The 21,955-nt window shown below is 38.6% G+C and overlaps 1 protein-coding gene across 5 annotated transcripts in view; it reads left to right on the forward strand.

The window, feature by feature from the left end:
• Window positions 1–104: 104 nt before the first annotated feature.
• The window catches only part of LOC112972059 (cytochrome P450 27C1), a 33,831-nt gene continuing 11,980 nt past the window's right edge, over window positions 105–21,955 (forward strand). For 2 of the 5 annotated variants that reach the window (XR_003255531.1, XM_026078119.1), the window contains exons 1-5: window positions 6,734–7,069; window positions 12,074–12,264; window positions 14,115–14,314; window positions 16,868–17,077; window positions 18,927–19,090. Coding sequence is in view for 4 of the 5 variants with exons in the window: in XM_026078119.1 (XP_025933904.1) it covers window positions 6,734–7,069; window positions 12,074–12,264; window positions 14,115–14,314; window positions 16,868–17,077; window positions 18,927–19,090 (1,101 nt within the window). In the remaining variant the exon portion in view is untranslated. Of the gene's footprint in view, window positions 309–544; window positions 991–1,201; window positions 1,482–1,866; window positions 3,163–3,826; window positions 3,927–4,276; window positions 4,403–6,733; window positions 7,070–12,073; window positions 12,265–14,114; window positions 14,315–16,867; window positions 17,078–18,926; window positions 19,091–21,955 lie in introns of those variants that run through there. The other 3 variants (XM_026078121.1, XM_026078120.1, XM_026078122.1) reach the window with 3 other exon arrangements.

Genomic DNA, 21,955 nt, shown 5'->3' on the forward strand with positions numbered 1-21,955 from the left:
ACCCCATGTTTCAATAACTGTGTTGGTATCCCACGTTTAGATGTAATTACTTTGATATGATTAATGCAGTAATTGCTGCCTGCCATTACTCTACACAGATGACTGTAGCTGAGAGTGGCAGACTGGTTTGCCGTGACTTGCTACAAAACAGTTGCTGCCGTGTGCTCACGGTGGGATCTGCACTGGAAGACAGGCAGTAAATTCTGCCTTCCGGACAGGGGTCAGCTGCTGAGAAATACCGGCTGCTTGTTCCTGGGGCTTTTGTTGTATCGGCCACTCAGTACTTCAATGATGAGCAGTGCTTGAAGGTACAACTAAACCCAAAGGCTGCAACAGACTGAGAATCAGTTTGTAGTCCCAGCCCTTTAGGGAACTAAATTGTTTTGTTCAAAGGCAAAACTCAGCACTGAATTTTGTCATGTGGGAATTTTTGTATTTGAAGCAGTACAGTACATAACAAATGTAACATTTCACAGTGACCAGACAGTGCACAGCAGCTCTAATGGTCCAGTAGCCAGAATTCAAAGAACCTGGGCCCCAGCTCTCCTGGTGTGCAGTTGGTTCCTCATTCACTTTATCAGACACTTGCTGGCTGATGCCTCTATTCTGTGAATTGATAGCAAGATTACTTGCTACGTAACCTGTAGTAACGACATGGTGAGAGCTGCAGGCTTCCCTGAAAAATGGAGCACATACTGCAAATCTTCCTGTTCTCTGCCATTGTGCTCCTGTGTGCATAACTTTCTGAAACGTGGCACTGATTCCTCCGGGAGCGCTCTGGCACAACACCGCATGTTTACTAGCAGCAGCAGGAGTGTGTGATGCAGTTTATAGATGTGGATGGCCTGCAAGTGAACAGTGRTAGCACAAATCCCTTCTGGGTCATCATCTAGCCAAGACTCTTACTAAACTTGGGGGCAAAATAAAATGGATTGGTATRGTAAAATTGTTTCAGACTGTGAGGGACCACAGAGGCAAGTGAGCTTTGGGGTAAGTACATCATTCCTTGAAAGTCTGTGGACAGAGGGGAACTGCAGTTTTCTTGGATGTAATTCAGGTTTCTCAGCTGAAATAAAAGTTCTTACTCTCCTCTCTTGCCACTTCCTTAGTTAGGCTGAATCCCGTACTGAGGAAACTTAATCTTCTTTGTTTCTTGAGGAATTCTCATTTTTTTAATAGTTCCTTTTTCTGTTTCTGACAGGCTGCAATACTGAAAACTGTATTTTTGTGTTCATCCATGTGGCAAAACAGCAAGTGTCTGTCTGTGATGGGATTAATGTTGAAGGATATTGTTGTTTTTCATTAAAATGGCCTTCAAGACTGAAAGGGCACAGTGACTTTGGTGTGGCTATTTCCAGCAGCCTTATAGCTCTGCAAAGCACTAAACTACATGCAATTTCTGTTTCTCCATGTCTTCCTATGCCCTCATGATTGTCACTTTTTTTAGCAGTGCCCTGTGTTTAAAAACTTGGGACTTCAAGGTAACTAGTTCTCAGGATAACTTAACGTGGTACATGATAAGAAGCATAGAAAGGATAAGGATCTAAAACCGCTACAAAACCCACAAGTAGAGCTCAATTCTCTATCTGTTGCAGTTGATGAATGTGTTTTTTTTAAGTACTAAATAGCAAGTCATGCAGAGTKCTATCAGTACCCTAGATTGGCTAGCTTGTTTTAATTTAAATACCTTTTTTTTTGTACAATATTTGATTAGGGCTTTAATAGCTGTCATATGGTAGATGAAACCAAAGATTAAGAAAAGCAGTTTTAGTTCATGTTTCTTTTAAACTGAAGTTGCTTTGATAATAAGCTATCTGTAAGCTCTGTTCTCACCTCATACTCCATTAAAATTTGCCCCTCTTGCAGCAAAAACCATGGGAATTTGGAAACCATTCAGAATTCCACACAAGTGACTACACAGCTTGAAAAGATCCTTCAGAAGATGGGTTTGAAGGCAGTCAGAAAAGGCAAAAATCATGGCTAACCACATGGCTTTTTCAGTGAAGAGCTGTTTCAAATCAAACAGTGAATTTTTGCTGAATTTCTGCCATTCAACTGCTGTTTTCCAGCTTTTCTTCCTTTCAGAAGTTCTTAGGAGCCTAAGTACAGTCTTAGCTGAAAGGTGTTACTTAGGCAAAGTTTAACAGATCATATCTCTTTTACTTCTGTAAATTATATTTTGAGATACATCAGTTATTTAAACACTGTGATGTTTTACATGCAGTACAGTATTTATTATATTGTATTACATAAAATAATTTTTAAATAATTACAAGCCAGACATAATTGCAATTATTTCAAAGTGATAATAATAGCTAAGAAAATAAAATTCCTAATAAGATGATAATGTAACCACTGATTCTGAATAGCTGTGTTATTTAGGACACAAAGAAGGCTTCGACTGAACTTTGTCAGAGTTCATGCAAAGAGGAGGGCAAGTTTAAATTGGATTTAGAAATAACATACTGAAGGTAACAGTACAGTTAACATGACCCCATTATTTAGACTGAGAGAACAGTATGACTGTGGATTTGAAGACAAATGATCATCCAAAAATAATATATAATCTAAACTCTGAATGGTCAAGTTAGCTTATACTATGATCCGGTTACATATCAAAAGTTAAATAAAATTGAACCATTTCTATGAAGAGGCAAGTGGTTCAACTTGTTTTGAAAAAACAAAAGCTCAAACTGACTAGTTAAATAAAACAATTTTTCAGACTCAGCAAACTAACAGACTAGGACAAACATCATTGTTTAAATTTAAAAAATTGTGATTGTGTTTTCAAGGCACCACGAGGACTTCTAATAAATTCAAATGCTGAAAGATTTTGGAAATAGGACAAAATGTTTATATGTCAAGTCACACAAATGTGTTCTGGTTGGCTAGTGCAGATGGCATAAAGTTGCCCTTATTATTTGGTGGGCTTACCTGGACTGGAAGGAGCAGGTTTTACTGCCATGGCTGTTACACTCACCATTATTTCTGGGAACTTCAGAGCTCTCTGATACTACTGGACTTCCATCATCTAGATCCTGAAACAAATCCTTTATCAGATGTGGAAGGAAAAGGGGACCAGACAACACTCATCCATCCATCAGCTTGGGTTTTACCCTAAACCACAGAAAAGATGTGAAACCCTCTGCAGTCTTCTCAAATGTACATTGTTATCTTTGCTTTGCTCTTCCTTCTAGTCTGCTTTAGAAAAGTGATATTTCAGCTTAATCTATTTCTCATAGCATAAATTTTTGGTTTTACTGATAATGTGGATTATTTTACTTATTGAAATTTAACATACTATAGTTTGCAAGTTTGACCTCCATCTCAGATTCTGCAGTAGAAATTATCAGAGTAAGGATCCTAAGTGTGGCAGTGAAGCAGCTGCCGTAGTGGCACATACCTTAATAACTCTTATAAAAAATCAAGCAGAACCACACAATTATGATCTGGCAAGGGAAAGAGAAGCAAATAGTTTAATTATACAGTCCATGTTGTGGTAACCCACATGTATATATTCATATTCATAAGTATTCTTTTTTATATTTGACTAACCACTACATAGTCTGGTACTGTAGATTGGATTGTTCTTTTTCCAGTTTACCTGAAAAAACAAAACCTCTGCACTCATCTGTGATGGGTTACCACAGCATTATTATAATAGTGTAGCTGAGTCTGTATCTTTTAGCATCTCTGCATTTTTATTCCTTCATCTAACTAACCTTCTAGAAATATCTGTTGCTTATAAATGTTTGGAACATCATATTGTGATAGGGTCGTTTGATAAACTATTTTGTGATGTTACAGTCGTGTTATTCATTTACAGCAAACGATATGGTACATAGGCCTTTCAGGCACGCTTGTGCTAAGCCTTCCCTAATGTTCGTCATCAAACCTACTGGTTCACCACCTGCATGACATAAAATGTATGTTCCTACGGATGTCAATCCCCTCACATCTCCTTTTGTGCAAGGAAGGTGGTCTTTATGCAGATTTGTAGAACTGCATCCTTATTCTCTTTTAAATCCCTCCTAACAACTCTTTGCAATGAAAGACTGCAATGAAAGACAAGATGGCTCTGCTTTGTAATATTAAAATCACAATAAAGCACTCTGTGCCTTGTATTATTGTAGTATGTAAATTTTATGAATTAGTCTCCTTTCAAATGAATGAATACTGATGATTAGTGCTGACTGGCATTAGTTCTACTGGCATTTTATCTTCTGAGTGTTTACATGTGCACTTTAAATGGTATCTGTGTTTCTGATCATTTTAGTGTGAACAAGAAAAAAATTAACATGAACTAAGCTGCCTAGACGTCAAAGCAGAAGTGTGGACTTATCAACATAGTTCCTGTGCTGGGACTACTGCCACCTCCTGAAATTCCTCAGAGGGACAACAGGTACTGTTCTCGTGAAGTTGTTGAAAGACAAAACGTTCAGGCCTGAAACTTTTTTTCCAAATAGTTGGCTAGAAACCCTCTTTCCTAGAATGATTTTGATGAAAAAGAGGTAATTCACTGCGAGCAAGTGGAAAGCAGGGGAAGTGATGATCCCCATGTAGAATTTACTGCAAAAACCTAGAAGAAGGAAAGTTAGTGCGACTTGCAAAACTGTAGCTTTACMATATAAAATATCTATTTCACTAGCATATCAATGAGAGCAGATACATTCACCATATTTGGCTTCACACTATCTTAATGATATATGGATCTAAAAACTACCATACTGATAAGCTGTGAGCAGCAGTTTTTAGGAAGGGTGCATTTATTTCCTCTCTCAATAGGAATTACAATATGAAAACCATTTTTAAAACTGGAGAACTACAGCCTAAATTTGAAAACAAATTTCAGTTTGATCTGTTGCTCAGTAGTTTTAAATTTTTGTGGTAACTTCTTAGAATACACCAAATGTAAATTAGATATAGAAGGTCTTTCTTTGTTGCAGGATTTGTCTCCATCTTTCCTGTCTAATGAATAAATGTTCTCATGTATGACATGGAATTAGCGTACATTTACTTACACACCTACATACACTTGCACTGAATTTCACATTCATCAGCTGTTTTCAATTTCTTTCCAGAAATATTTATTTTGTTTATGAATAATTGTGTGTGAAGCATCTTTAGATAAATATTAAATAATGTAGCTACACCATGCAGAAATGTAGGAGGAAAGGGAAACTTCGGAAGTAATCTAGACTGTAATATACCCAGACCTTGCCTGACATATTTATCAAACCTGTTCTTAGAAGGCTTCAGTGAGAGCAATTACATAATCTCTTGAGATAGCTTGTTCTGATTAAAGGCTATGTGAATATCTAACCAAGATCTCTTGTACTGGCAAACTAAGCCTATTATTGTTTTGTCTTCTCTCTCTAACCTGCATCCCTACTAGTCTTCACTCCTAGGTGAAATAAATTCTCTCAATCTCCTCCACATTTTTTAAAAACTTTCTTGTCGATGCTCTCTGTACCTTTTCAAGTATGACGATGCTTATTTTAAAGACATTGTTTTAGCTTAAACCAATATGTACTTTGTAGATATTAAGACCATTTTATTGTGTGCCCTTTACAAATGTATTATTTACTGCTGTATCTACAAAGACTGATGCATGTGTCTAGCTTTATTATTACAGGTAAATTTATTTCAGCGGAGTTATTCCCAGTGATCAAATTAAGCATGTGCACAAATCCTAACTGGATTTTGGCCCAAGAAAATATAAATGTAGAAAAATAAACAGARGAGAAGGAAAAGAAAGACAAATAACTTTGAAGCTCACTAGATTTAGTTATGACTAACTTGCTGGAAAAGTAAGTTCCGGAAATGGGGCTCTTGCTTGAGACTTCCCTCTGTCCTGAAGTTTTACATGAGCCTTTGATTCAATTATAACAGAGGTGGTTATCTGACACATAATTTCTGAAACTAATCAAGTTTTTATGGATTATCACTACTACCTTCAGAAATATCCAGAAATAAGTATGAAGACAGCAGGAAGGCTTTTCAAATATTGTACAAAACAAACTGATATGTAGATTGGAACTCAAATTCTCCGTGTATGATTATAGATCTGTGCTGTCGAACTGGGAAAAATGGTGTGGTGGAACAACGCATGCAGTTAAGAAGCATTGCTTATTTTCTACAGAAGTCACAATCTACTCAAGTATAGCATATCTAAAAGATGAACATTCTGTAGTACAAAGAACATCCCTGGATACCGTATTTTACAGTAACTGTTTGTAATGTTACCCTGGAAAATCATTTGTGTATGGATGCAAAAATGTATGTTACTGGATGATGAATGGTACTAAGAAAACTTCACACAGACGATATATTTTCTAACATATAGGAATGAATTAATGCTACAGAAGAAAATAGCCCTAAACCCACCTTTTTAATGAAGAAAAAAGCATAATCCGTATGTGAGATTTCTGCCAAACCAATGGGGGAAAGGGGAAAACTAAACTTTGGCTGTATGCTTAATGAATAAATTTATCTGATTTGAATTATACAAAATAATAGGTTCATTCTATTCAAGTCTCATCGCAGACCCACCCCCCTTTTCCAGCCCTAGGGGAGGGAGCGTTAAATAATGGTCTGTGTAAACTGATGCTCATGCAGCGAGAGTTTGGAGAAGTGCTGCTTGTACAAGTTAAAGCAGGAAGGGAAGAAAGAGCAACCAAATAAAAAGCAGCTGCAGGGACAAAGTGGACCTTTCTGAAATTAAAAAAAAAAAATGTCTTTCTTCACGAGGGTTTTGAAAATGAAATGCAAGCGGGCACTTGAATCTGAGAGAAGGACTTACTTCCACCACGCGATTTTTGTCAGCAGGTTTCACCAGCTGCCCAAGCTTTCCAGCAGCCCGTCTCTGGAGGTGCAAAATAACTCGCCAGGGAACAAAGAGGGGGAGGTGATGGCAGGCTCGGAGAGCGCAGGAGCGCTGCTGAAGCCCACCGCCACCCGCCCGCTCCGCCGGGTGAAGAGCCTGCAAGAAATGCCGGGACCCAACACGCTCTGCAATCTGTACGAGTTCTTCTGGAAGGACGGCTTCGGCCGCATTCATGAAATCCAGGTACAGCTGAGCGGGCTATTTAATAAGTTATTCACGCCGAGATTACTTAAACCTTTCCTCTCCCCCCCCCCCCATAAAACACTGCTTAATCATCGAGTTAGCAGCACCGCAGCGAGTCATCGCCGCGCCGTGTTCCTGCCGTTACGAAAGAGTCGGGATTAAGAGGATCCCCATTCAATCTCCGCGTCCCTTAGCGCTTGGAGGTTTAGCGTTTTTGTATTTCAGGGAAAAGCCTACGAGTAAGTTGCTTTCCAGCCATACAAACACCGTTCATAAAATGCGTGCTAACAGGGGTTATTCCCCGTGTTTGTGGGGTGACCGTCTAGCTGGCACCCCTGAGCTGTCCCCCCTCTCTTCATGTTCATGCGCATTTTGAACTTTTAGGTAGGTGCCTTACACTTGGAAAAGAGAGAAAATACCCCATCTTCTTGAACTCGGTTGTTTCACAAGCTTGCAGCGGACTTATTTTTGGCGGGTGAAGCTGGGAAGTGCGGGCTCTCCTCCAATCTCGGAGCGAAACGCCCAGCCTCCCGCAGCCGCCCTCTAGGTGAGGCCGAGCCGGCACCCAGAGCTGTGTTTACACGGGGGACGGCCCCGGTCGTGCCGCGGCTTGCGGCTGAGGCGCTGCTTGGAGGGGGGACGCGCAGGCGTCCGCGGGGAGCGCTCCCTCAGACACCGCGCGGGGGGCAGCGGGGCTCCCCCCGCTTTCCCTCCTTCGGCTCGGCCAGAGACCATTTTGTCTCTTCCACTTCGACCCTCTCCCCCTTCATTAAATATCCTTCGCATATATAGGTCCCCTGAGGGGGCGGTAGATGTGCCTGGCCCCACTGCCGTAAGCGCCGGCCGGCCCGCCCACAGCGGAGCTGTTTGCACGACCCTCCCCTCAGCGGGAGGCGGGCGGTTTGAACCCGTCCCGGGCGGGGCCAACGGCCGCGGCTCGCGCTGCCCCCCCGCGCTGGAGGCGAGGCCGGGGAGCCCCCGCGCCGCCGCCTCCCGCCCCCTCCCCTGGCGCCCCCATTGGCTCGCGCGGAGGCGGCGCGGCGCGGGGGGAGGGGAGGGGAGGCGGCTGCCGCGGGGAGGAGGGAGGGGGCGGCGGGAAGCGGGGCCTGGCGGCGGCGGGAGGCCCCGAGCGGGGTGCGAGGAGCCCCCCGGCCGCCCCTGGCGGCGTGACCCCGAGGTGCTTCGCGAGCGGCTCGGCCAGACCCCCCCAAGCCCCCATCACGTGGTGTGCGACGGCTCTGCCTCTTCAGTGCGCGATGCGGTGGGCGGCGGGCACAGTCAAATACATGTGGACCGGGGTGGGGCGCGTGGGGGTTGAGAACGGCCCCCTTCGGTTTTGGCATCTCAGCTTCTGTGGCGGCTGATGAGCCGCTGTGTGTCTCCTTGCTCCATCACGCTGGAAGGAGATGGGTGAAGCGCCGTTTCCCAGGCTTGCCGTTGAAGAAGCAGTTGGGTGAAGGGGTATCCTGCTTTTGTACGGTGTTTCTCAGATGCTGGCGCGCGTAACTGTTATCGTAAGGCTGCCTCATTCTGAAGAAGTTGTTTTTGGTTGCTTGGCCAAACATGTGGGTTTCGTTCCTGAAAAGTCCCATTGCATCTCCTGAGGCCCTTTCCCCGCGGTCCAAGTGATGGTAAAGTAAGCATTTGTGTTTCAAGAGAGTAAAGCAATGGTTTTCACCCTTTTTTGGTTGTGGGTCCATGAGTTTTCAGCTGGAGGTGCAGACCTATTTGGAAGTTATACATGTATGGCATTTATTAATTTTGCTTTTCTTAGTCACCTTTTCCAGACTGCATAGACTCACAGACCACCTCAAGAGGTCCATTGGCTGAAAACCACTGAAATAAACTGGAAGGAGAGATGAGAAGTAAAAAAAAAAGGAAAGAAAAGAGAAACCAAACAGAACAGGACAGAATTATAAAAAGCTTGACGATCAAAACTGAAAATTAGGGTTTACATACAAGACTAAAAACACCAGAAGGAGGAGGAAACGGGGCAAAAAGAAAATGTCTGGCTTTGTTGTAATTTTCATTTAGATTTCTACAAAGAAGTTAGGCTCTTCCGTCTGTGCTGAGTTTGATGGCAGCCAAACTAGATTTCTTTTGGTGAATTACTTAATTGCTTGCTAACCAAGACACATGCAGATGAAACTCTTATAACAGCTAAAGCTTTTAGTTATGATATAGTTCTTATTTTCTCTGTGTCTGTGGTGCAGGACAGAATTGGAGAGGTACTCGCAATATTGTCATCACACTAATAATGTGCATTGAATTAAAGTTTTCACTGCTCTAAGTATGAAACTCAAAGCTTTGAAAATTATTCAAAATATTAAGTCTCTTAATACTTTTTAAGTTGTGCATCCTTTTCACAACCACTAGCTGATACAGATTTTTTCCTTTTTAATGAATGTTATTTATAGAAAGGAAAGCAGGAGGAAGGATAAGGAGGAGTTGAAATATGACACTAGTTTTTATTCTGTTAAGAGTCTCAAAAAACACTTACAAATCATAGATGGCCTCTTCGCATACATGCTGGATGCAAACAGGCATTAACTGGATTAATAACAGTCTGTTAAATTTAACAATACAGTGAACATCAGGAATGAATTAATCTGAAACCCTCTGGTAACCAGCACAGCTACTTAAACGATGTCCTCTGACACGCACAAATATTCATAGACTATATGCAGAAGGGGTGGGGAAGCTGAGCATTTTTTCACAAAGGAGGTTTTGTTCTCAGTAACATGATTCCGGTTAGTTCTGGCCAAAGCAGTGATGCCTACAGCCATTATGACAAAGAGAAAGTATTTTTAATTTGATGAAGTTAGATCTCTTGTGTCTCATCAGTACTATACAAGTATAAAAAAGAAGAGATGAAGGGGTAGGGTTTGGATGCTGACAGTCTGAATTTATGACGTGAAGGAATGCATGGTGTGCGAGTGGTATGTGAGACACTAAAGTGTAATATTTTTAAGGTCTGGAACAAGGGGTAGAAAACCTATGTTGTGACAGAAAATATCTAACAGAAATAATGGGCATTTCTTTAAACATGAGATTGATACACAGAACACCATTCTGCTGAAAGCAAAAGAAGTATAAATACCTTGTCTTTGTCCGTTTCTGTTTTAAAATTAGTATGTCRTTTATTTGATGGAATGGATATACATTTGATTTATTTTTATTGTTGAAGTTACTCCTACCATGTAAACCTCATGATAACTGAAAAAAGCAAGCTGTTCCAGGAATAGCAAAATTAGTTGAACCTGTTTTTCTATGATCTGTGACTTGGATCCCCCTCACCCCGCTGCCTTTTCCTTACAGCATTTGTCTCCCAACTCTTACCTTCCTTAAAAGACTTTCATGCTCTCCCTTCTTTCCCTGTTCAGTTTCATATCCCCTAAGATACGTCTGGGGCAAGAGAGATTTTGGGCTCTGGAAGTGCTCATTCATTGATTGGTTTGCATATGGTGGCTGGTTAGCAGGAGACCAAACAGAGATGGTAACTGTTGAGTTCCTACTGTAGCATTTCCCTCATCAGAATGACAAATACACATCTCTCATTTGAATCCAGATGCTGACTTTTGAAAATAATAAGAATATAATTGTAGGAGGCCTTTATGTCTGTGTTAAATTTGACTGAAAGTGGCCTGTGTATTCCAAAAGTAATTATGAGGAGACTGTCAGCACAATTGTACAACTCTGTTTTATTTGGAAATGAGGCAAAAACAGTTATGTGTCTGTAAGTGTTTGGTAACATATGCTAAACAATGGTTCATGTGTCTCGAATATACTGTTGACAATTAAACCTTTCATCTCTGTAACCAAGACTAATTAAAACATCTCTCATAAATTAAACTTGGGTCAACAGTAGACTTTTACTAGCATAGTCGTATCAGATGTTTGATTTGTAATCAACATGCTTCTGCAAGCAGATGTCTCTAGATCAAATGCAAGTGAAGTATCAAAGTTAAACTTGCCAGTTTAACTTATTTTGCTACTTTAAACTGTAATCCTTTCAAATTTAAAACTGACCCAAATCCACAGTTCTATGAGCTATAGATTTTTTTCCTGCAATGTCTCTACTGTTAATTTTTTTTATTAGTTAAGCCTCATTTTTTTCCTGAAATGATTTTGTGGCTATATGCCAAGTGAATTCCTGAAAGCTGAGTGTTTCATTTCATGACCAGCTCAGAATGAAATTTGTTTAAAATAATCAGTAAGATTTTATGGGACAATGATATAATTTCATGAGAAAACTTTTTTGTTTCTTTTTTTTACATCGCTTAATGTTTTCCAATCCTCTTTCTTAATTGCCTGTTGCTTGCCTCCAGCCTGAATCATACAACTTGCAGATCAGCCACTAAATAAACCTCGTTGCAGGAGTAAGACTTTAGTTTTTCCTTCTTTTTGCAGAATTAATGTATGTCTTTCTAAAATTCCATCCTGATGAATCCACCTCAAAATGTAGAGTTTATCACTAGACTGTTATGCTGTCATAGTCCTGGGTTTAGTTTAAGACTGAGTAAGTTTTTTTTTTCTTTTGTAAAGAATAAACTGATAGACTAAATGGTTTGTTTACAAAAGACCTTAAAAGGTAAATTACTGTATCTCTGTATTACACTTTTGATTTCACCTTTTTTACCTCCATGGTTTTAATTTTTTCAGACATTCTTTCTAACTTACTTTTCTGGAGATACATATTTTTCAATTCTCCAAGTCCTTTCATCTTCTCAGTATTTGGTTTCACTAACCCTTCGTGCCTGAGATGTTTGGGTCTTTTCAGTCAGAGGTCCTGAATGGTGTGACCTCTCTGTTTTTCCTGTGAATATTTCAGAGTAATACTTAGGTGTTTTCTGGTGACACTTCAAACCATTTCTTTACTGGAGAGGTGGGGATCAAGTTCTAGATGCAGTGTGTTGATTTACTGCATGACAAATTGTCAGTTTCCTTTTCTGCTAATCTTTAATAATATTTTACTTCTGTTTATCTTTGTTGGTGATACTGTAGCGAAAGCACACTCAGGAATATGGGAAGATCTTCAAGTCTCACTTTGGTCCCCAGTTTGTTGTATCCATTGCAGATCGAGATATGGTTGCTCAAGTTCTCCGGGCAGAAGGTAGAGCACCGCAAAGAGCTAACATGGAATCATGGCAGGAATACAGGGACTTACGAGGAAGAGCTACAGGACTTATTTCTGCGTAAGTTGTTACTCCTTCGTTTTCCGAGTTTTGTTATAAAAGTATGTTAATTTTCTGAAGGACTATACAAATCATCTGGGAGTTCAGGCTTGTCTGTGTGGGGAAATTTGTATGTTTAGCAGAGGGGAAGGAGGTTAGGAATTTATGGTGAGTTGTTTATTCTGCTATAAATTTTCTAAGGGACCCTAATGATGCATAGTTTGAATGTGGAGTAAGCTACCTCATGTGAAAACATTCCTGGAAAATGTGTCTATCAGGTAGAGATGTCTGAGCTGCCTCAAGTATCTGGAAGCAGTATCGCAGAGTAGGACTTACTAGCTTTGGCATAGCACTGCGCAAACATGGTTTTGCTGCTTCAGATCTAAGCTGATACGTCCGCTTGGCAGTGTGTTGTGTGGACTTACCAGCTCAAGCTGACGTTAGCTCTGTTGTTCACCAAAGTGCCCACTCAGTGGAGCAATGCAGAGAAGTCACTCCATGGTAAATTCCCACTGTAGTGCATTCCCATGCAGATATATCTTTGTATGTGACCGATTCTAGAAGAGCTGTCTGTGTTTTAAAGCTTGCGTAAATGCTCTGTGCATGTGGGTGTGCTTAACTGCCAGTGGGAACTACTCACAGTCACCACTGACATAAGATGTTTTTTAGAGGGAAACTAATTTTCTGAGTCATGCCCAGTCTCTTTCTTTCGCAGTGGCAAAAGGCTTTGTGTATTAGACCTCAGACTGGAATCTTAAATTGCAGTCCAGGCTAACAGTTCTTTGATATTTTGTGAAACGAAATCTTAAATCAAGAGATACTCAGAAAATATCTGTTAAAGGAATTGAATTCTGCTGTTGGCCAGTARGTTTCTAGACCTTGCAGGATCATTATTTCAACTGAAAGAATTTCATCGGAAATGAATTGCTTACATAGCAATTTAAAATAAATGTATAAAATACAATTGAAAGATATTCCTGTCGCCACTGTTCTGGACTACTCTGCTTATATGAAGCATGCAGAGGCTACAGCTCAGAATTTTAGCCTTTGACACAAAGATTTCAATACATAACTCAGCAAAAGGAGAATCTAGCTCTAAATAGTTTCTCTATAGATACCAAGTTTGTTTGTTTTTGTGTCTGAATCTGAAAAACACTTCAGACAAGCTCATTGCAGCTGGAGGTAGTGATATGCATAATGTGATATTGTGAATACAGCTGAAGTGTGTCTTTTCAGCTCCACAACTTTTCACTTCCACATTGTTTATGTAATTTTTAGTATATTATCATCTGWACTGAAAACTGACTGTAGCCTCTCAGGAGTTGGAGTAACATTTGTCACAAAAAGCATATTATTTTGTAGATTTAGAATTAGCATACCTCAAAGTGATATATCAGTAACTGAATTTACAGTACTAGCTCGAATCATTGACTTCTCAGATCTGGATGAGATACTTGCCTTTGGCAATTATGCACCAATTCTAGTTAAAAACAAATTTGCAGAATATCCATTCAAATATTTAAATTAATTTTAATAAAAAATTACAAATGCAAATTTCTTGTGTCAGTACTACTAGAATACTCATATGGAGACRCTTGTCAAATTCAGAATACTGAGTGGACAAGTTCATCACTCACATCAGAGATTAATTTATAGATGTACATATTGTGACATTGTGAAATTAATAAAATATGGAATAAAAACATAGGAGTGTAAAACCAAATACATGTTACCCCCCCCATTATTCTTATTTCACCACTTGATTTTTCATCTCCTAATAAAAGTGTAAACAGCTTTCATTGGGGAGCTGCTACCCAGCTAGTGATTGTCAAGGAGAATTGTGTATAGACATTATTAATAATTTCTTCTAGGGAGGGGGAACAATGGCTAAAAATGAGAAGTGTACTGAGGCAAAARATTCTGAAACCCAAAGATGTGGCTGTTTTCTCTGGAGGAGTCAATGAAGTTATTACAGATTTAATTAAAAGAATCCACACCCTCAGAAGTCAAGAGGACGACAGGGAAACAGTGACCAATGTTAACAACCTTTTCTTCAAGTATTCAATGGAAGGTGAGCCCAGACTCTATAATATCCATATAGAAATTGGATGTAAAGTTGTGTGCTTATGGTTAGGCATTTTTGTCATAAACAACTACTGCCTCATTGTGATTAATTTGAAGAGGGAAGCTTGATATTCTGCATTCAGGGATCTTCTTACCCAGGGCAACGGATATCAGTAGAAATCCTTCATAGAGTCCAAGCAGGTGATACCTTTTAGTAAGGGATAATTCCTGTGGAAATGCTGATATATAAGCAAAATATAAAATCAGGGCCCTAACCAGTTTCAGTACTCTCTATTTCTATATTAATTTCTCAAGAATAAGGGTGTTAGCCTAGGAGTCTAGCTTATCAGCCATGTTAACACAACAGTCTATTGGCGAAATTGCAAGTCAGGGTGTCAGTATGGTGTGTCTAAATTCTGTTCATAGTTTCATGTAGGAAAAGATACTGGTTTCCACTGCCTATATATGTGCTTACTGTGGGATTGCTGTGCTTTTCTTTAAATTATCTGGCTCTGGCTACCATTAATGAGAGAATATTGTGCTAGATGGAACCCCAGCCTGAGCTAGTATGGCATTTCCTGTATTCTTATAGAAATTTAATGGTGATTCGCATTTCATGCATTCCTTTAACTGAYTTCATACAGCCTGTTCTTGTTGTATGTGCGTGCCTTTTAAAAACATTGACACTCTTTGATGAGAGACAGCTGAATAGTTTGAGATTTGCAAACACTTCAGAATTGCTGACCTATACTGTATCAATTGACTGTCTGGTAAACTAATCTGAGTCTGTTCTACATGAATAATGTCTAAAAGTGGCACTGAGCTAAGAGTTACAAATTTTAAGGAATTTTAAACTCTGAGCTTACAGATTCAGTTTAACTGATGGGTTGGTTTAAATTCTTCACATTCTTTTAGCATTTATAACTTGTGCCTGGCACACACCTATTTCATATATGAAATCCACTTTCAGTTAACTTTTACTGGTTACTCAGAGACCCAATGTGTAAGATTTCTTGAAAAGACTATCTAAAAGGTTAAAAAAAAAAAAGGGGGGGCATGAGAACTGGCAGTTGTTTGAAGGGGCATAACAGAAATTAAAGGCACAGAAAAATATCTCTGCAAGGAGGAAAATTAGGGAAGGCAGAGTGAATTGAAAATAGCTAGATTTTAACAACTCTTTGTAAGTAAAGAAGAAACATGCAGGAGAGAGAAAGGAGAAAAGTTTCAAAAAAAAAGTAAATATTCTAGAGAATTTATGGAGAGTTTGAGGGAAGACTGGACAAGATCAAGGTTAAACATCATATCTATTGTACTTGTTTTTAATAGAAAAACAGAGAAAGAAAGGGAGAAAAGAGAGACTAGAGAGTTAATAGACCAGTTGTCCTAACTACAGTTCCTGAAAAGGTACGAACAAACTATTGATACAGACAAAGCAGTAAACTTAAAAGYACAAAATTTATTTTAAAACATGCAATTTGATGCAAAGGTCTTGGAGAAATTATCTGACTGCTTCTTCAGATTGCCTGATTGCCCCACCCAATAAAAAGAATCACTAAATAAGATTGTTTGGATTATAGCAATGCTTTTTATACTGTTCAACGTGGTGTTTTCATTAAAAAATGGGAAATATGTTCTAGATTATACTGTTAAAAGTTGGGAGCAAAAGTGTTTAGAAATCTGTGCTCAGAAAGCAATTAAAAATGGTTTGCTGTCATACTGAGAGGGCACTTTGACTAAATTCAGTAGGTCAGTTTATGGCCCACTTCTGTCTAGTACTTTCATTAATAATTAAGGTACATTTATAAAACTGAAGAGAAAGACTTCAGGCACACTAGAGGACAGGATTTCAGTTCAGAATCAACTTGATAATTTGAAGAAATGGTCCAGAGATGGGAAGAAGAATTTAATAAAAATATATACAAAATACCATTCTTTGGAAAAAAAAAAGGGATTCACCGTGGGGAACACTGCAATACTGCAGAAAATCAGCTGAGGAAATCATAATGAATCACAAAGAAGAGAAGAATCAATAATGGCATTTCCAGCAGTGTCACACGTGTCCTTTTTCAAGGCCACATGGACTCTGTCATGTGCGGTGTGTCTAGAGCATGATGCATACTCAGTATCCATGTACTGCTGGCTTACCCTGACAAAGAAGGGCATAGCCACTGCCAGGAACTCCTGCATTATCACCAGCTATCAGAAATACCTTTGGCCTTAAACCCTCTGCCCACTCTCTCAAAGGCTGCTATAACAGGTTCAGGATTCGTGGTGCAATGCACAACACAGTAAACATGTTGGAGGGTTGCTGTACTTCTTTTGGAATTCCTGGATATCGTCTCGAGCTGAATGTTATTGACATAGTAGTCACTGCCTCTCTAAAATGTTTACCTGGGATTTAAGTGTGTGTTTTAAACTTCAATTTTATTTACCCCAGTTACAATTATAATAATTAAACATTTTTGAAAGGCAGTTCTATAACTTTAGTATTTTAATTCTTTAAAGGACTAGTATATATATCTGTATGTGTATAGCAAATTCTTTGATCTCTCATGTGCAGGTGTGGCAACTATTCTTTATGAATGCCGGTTGGGCTGCCTGGAAAACAACGTCCCACTGCAGACTGTTGAATATATTGAGGCTCTGGAGTTGATGTTTAGTATGTTTAAGACCACTATGTATGCAGGTGCTATTCCCAAATGGCTTCGTCCACTTATTCCAAAACCCTGGAGAGMGTTCTGCAGATCCTGGGATGGACTCTTCAAATTTAGTAAGATGTAGTAGTAGAAAAGTTCAGCTGTGTTTCTGCAGATTSTGTGTGTGTGTTTGAACAGGACTTCCTGCATTTTTCTTCTAGAATTATAACAAGACATTGTGGCAGAAGAGGTGTCACAAGAATGGAATAAAATATTATGTGAAATATTAATTATTTAGAGTAATAAATCAGGAGAAGTTAGATGAGCATGTAGGTTATGTATCAAAAAATTTCTTTATTTTTTTCATTGGATCTGCAATAGAATGCAATAGTAAAATTTTCATATTAAAATTAGACTGACCAAGGGAACAGTTTTAAAAAATACTTTATTTTTAAACAATTTTGCCAGCACAATTTAAATATTCACTTATTTTATACTGCTATTTCATTATTTCTTTCACTGGCTAGTTGTCACTTGAAGTTCAGGTTCTATGCCAGGGCTTTATTTTCAGCCACTCAAATTTTAATGAGGGTGGTTTTGTTGGTGAGTTTTCAGTAAGGCACTGTGATAAAATAATCTCCCCTGCAACTGACTAGGAAGTTAAAAAATGAGCTCTAGCATTTAATTAACRGAGCTCTTAATGGAGTTTATATATACATACAAGCATATAAGCTGATGAAGAAATACACTGTTACACTGCAATATGTTTTTTGTAAACAAAACATTTCAGGCTATTTTATGAATCAGTTTTCAGTCATCTAAGTAAAGAGGAGGAGTCTTGTTTGTAATATTTTTATTTAAGATTCTGGAGTGTTTAAAAGAAAACTGAACTCTCCCTCTGTGATGTTAGGAAGCTGCATGCATCTCTGCGTTTATTTTATTTTTGTCTTCCTGGAGCAGAGACTTTAGTTTCATAATTTTTAATCTGCCCCAGTATACTGAACAACATTAGTCATTAGGGAATCTATTTAATGGTGGTGGTGCAGTGGTTTCTTTGAGACACATTGTATTCTTTTTACATTGCCACTTTTAAATGATTTCCCATGATAAAGTGTTATTGTTCCCTTTTGTGGGTTAAAAACAACAATAGACCCCAGATATATTTGAAAAACGGTTCTTGAGGAATTTCTTCCACTTGAAACTTTTTTGTCATACTATTTCTTTGTTTAATCTCTTTATGAAAAAAGGAATTAAATAGATTAAAATTACATATTTTAACCAGGCCATCGCTGTATATGGTGTGTGTGTCTGTGTGGACTTCATAAAGGAATATGTTGATTCTAGTTCTTTTTAAGTTCATCATGTAGGGCACTAGCCTTCTGAGAAGTTTCATCTTGCACTTGCAATCACTTGCTTCACTGAAGATGCTGTTTGTAGTAACTCAAGGATAAAAGGGACCTGTGGGTGAAGCGATTCAAAAGAAGTATCATTTGCTGCAGTTTTTCAGTTGTTATTACTTGATGCTCCTCATCTTTGTCTTCAGTGTGATTCATTTCTGTGGCATCCACCTCCAGTTGCTGCCACCATCTTGTAGCAGCTGCTGCGTGCTGACTTACAGCATGCTCTGCAGAGTTTACCCCTTTTTGCAGAGTCATCAGAAAAAACAGCCAGCTGGCTATAAAACTTGACCCTGAGCTTCCTTCACTCCCAATCGGAAACTACAGCATCTACTGTCCTSTCCTGATCCTCAGCTCTTTCATGCTGTGAGTGTCCCAAGGATCTCATCAGCTCAGTCTTTCCTTATCATGAATACCAAAGGACCTCCACCACCACTCTTTTACCTTTCTTCCCGATAAAAYTGTTTAAAATACCTTATTTTTTTTTATGGCTGTGTAGTATATCATAAGGAGAAGTGTCATTACTGAATGGAACCACCAGAGAAATAAAAATGGAGGCTTAAGCAATTGTTTTTAAATCCCAAAGGTCAAATCCATGTTGACAACAAATTAAAGGCTATTCAGTCTCAACTGGACCAGGGAAAAGAAGTGAATGGTGGGCTACTCACATTCCTCCTAGTGAGTAAAGAACTTACTTTGGAAGAGATCTATGCCAATATGACGGAAATGCTCCTGGCAGGAGTGGACACAGTAAGCTTATTATTATCATTTTTCTTGTAAACAGTTGTCTTTGTAAAGCAGTACTATTTGCAGCTATCTTTAGGGGAGTTTAAATTGTTTTTAAGGACATAATTTCTGACACATTTGAATCTTGGAATCTTTACAGTGATCGAAAATACTTGGCACACCGGGTAATCTCTCTACTGGAATGAAGTCAGTGGTGTTCTGTTCTAGCTGTGATTTATGTATGAACTACCTAAGGAGTAGCAGGAACCCATCACTTAGGAGTTGTTCCACAGTTCATTAAATTAAGGAAATAGCAATTGTCTTTACATTCAGCTTCAATTTTCATACATTTTCTTTCTTTAGTTTGAATATCAGATCAGTATTTATTGCTTTTTTAGACAGACCATAATAGAAAGCACTGCTGAAAATTAGTGTGAAAAAAAATCGATCAATAATCTCATATGCAGAATTTGGTAAATGACTTTAACATATGGATAATTAATCAACTGATACACACATTATAGATCAGATGTTTGATTTCTGCTGAAGTCTGTTAGAAGGGGGATGCTAGGCCAGCACTGAAATGATGTAGGTAAGGCATGAGTTCACTTTACTCCTTCTCGTGCTGGCAGCATGGAGTCAATCTGAGGCAGAAAGCTTTCATCATGGAGCCCRGTGGGAATGAGGCTAGAATATGAGGCATGTAACACCTACAGAACCGTTTTAAGGGGACCAAGTTAGACCAAGTAATGGATTGGTCATCCCTAGCATTTGAAATAACATTAAGGTCATGTACATCTTTCCCTCCTCTCATTCCTACTGTGTGAAATCAGTGTAGCTTAGTGTGATCTGCAGCACGACAATCAGAAGCATTAGAAAAGATAAAAATGAGTTGTTTTACTACATGTACAGTGTATACTGAGTTACTTAGAATGTCAATGAACACTGTTATTCTAAATGACTGTAACTGAATGTTATTTTTATAAAGAAGCTATATAACTTAGTGCTATGTAAGATTGTGTTTACTAGACTTAAAGTGAAAAAGATAAAAAAGTAAAAATGTAAAGTAGCCTTATAGTAAAAATGCTCTCCTGATAATTAAATTCAGATTTTTTTTGATTTAAGAGAAGTTTTGATCTAAGAGAAGCAATTCTTTTTGACCTCCAGAATAAGGAGCATATGTTTATTTATAYGCTGAAGGTTATTCCATTGGTTAAATATGCCAAAGGTTTATGAGACTGGAGAGTTTTTTGAAGTTTTGGTCCTACGTAAAGCACAATCATTCATCCCATTCATTTTCTAGTCTTTCAGACACTTAATTTTCCACTTTTAGTGTGTGAGAGAGTTTTCATTAAACTAAAAGGACAGTGTTCAAGTTCAAGCCAATGAGTCTGTTTTTCCATTTGACTCAGCATCCTCAGCTGGCARCATTTTGTGAGAGGACTGTACTTCTGATTTCCTCATTCCCAAGTACAAGACAGAAACTGAGGGAGCCTTTTTTTCCCTACTGCTGTCATTTCAGATCTCATTTCATCATAGAAACTGAAGGAGGTTTACAGGATTATAAAAGCTTTCAACAAAATTGTAAGGCTGTTTTGGGCTACAAAGCATTTTGGCTGTCCCTGGAACAGYGCTAATTTTTAAGAGGTTGTGAAGGAGCTGGGAACCTGAGAAGAAACAGTGTTTATATCACAGGAAGTTCTGTATGCAGTTGGCACAACTGCCAGCTCCTCTGAGGAATAGTGCGGGGTTGTATTTTAGCAAGGGACAGCCACTCAGTATTATGAGAAGAAGAAAAGAAGGCTCTGAGAATGATACTTCTAGCATTGTACCCCAGTTTGAAGACAAGATATAAAAGGTCACTGTCATGTCAAATTTACTTTCTAATTTAGTCTTAAATGTAAGCCCCAAATAAAACATTTCCAGAAGTTGTTGGATGTTTTACCCATACATTGTTTGCGACCTTAAGGTTTGTTGTGCCAATGAGTGCGAAGCTGAAAATGAGACTCTTTAGTGCTTAAAAAATGAGACTGGTAATCTATCTATCTTCATTATACAGGTTAAAAAAAATGCAATTAACATYAATTAAATAAAATTAGGTTAGAGGTTACAATTTCTCTCTCTTAAATGCTGTAAGATATTAAAACAATATAAGTAAGGAACAATATGTTTACAGTGTCATTTTCCCTGCCATACTTACTCAGGAACACTGAAAATAGATTATTTATTATAAGCTTTCTGTCTTCAGTGATGATTGCAAGGGAAGCAGGCTCAAATAAGGCCCTTTGCTTGACCTTCATATCTGAATGCACCTGATAGTAGAAGCAAAAAGTCCTGAGTCTAGTATTTGGATGGAACAGTCCCTGAAATCCARGTAGTATAAACACAAGGAGTCATGATTGAATGAATGGTAAATATTGAACCACAAAAACTTAATGAGTTGAAAAACTCCRTTTGGTTGCATATTAGTGCAGATGGAGGGAATCCATGCTCTCATAGTGTATTCTAAACCACAAATATGCATGGAAGTGCAATTTTTYCAGCTGATGTGCAAAAGGATTAGGTAGTGGGTTCCTTTAAATCATCTTGTGCTCAAAGCTGAACTGTCTTCTGCCTTGTATCCTATTTCTTCCTTTGTACAAAATTTTTTAAAAATTATTTTCCACAGAGTAACTCTTTTTTTTCTGCAGTCTTGATGATCATTAGAATCATGAATTATTTGGAGGGGGGGCAGGAARGAGGGGATTATTTTACCTACTTACATTAAAATTTTACATTAGAAAAATGAAGTATATGTGGTCATTTTAAATACCTAAACTCATCTTTAAGATTTCTTAAGAAAACTTTCAATAGTTTTCATAAGCAAACTTAAAGTCAAATGGCTTAATG

This window comes from Apteryx rowi, unplaced genomic scaffold (assembly GCF_003343035.1).
Source record: "Apteryx rowi isolate R43461 unplaced genomic scaffold, aptRow1 scaffold_47, whole genome shotgun sequence".
In the NCBI taxonomy this organism is placed as follows: Eukaryota; Metazoa; Chordata; class Aves; order Apterygiformes; family Apterygidae; genus Apteryx; species Apteryx rowi.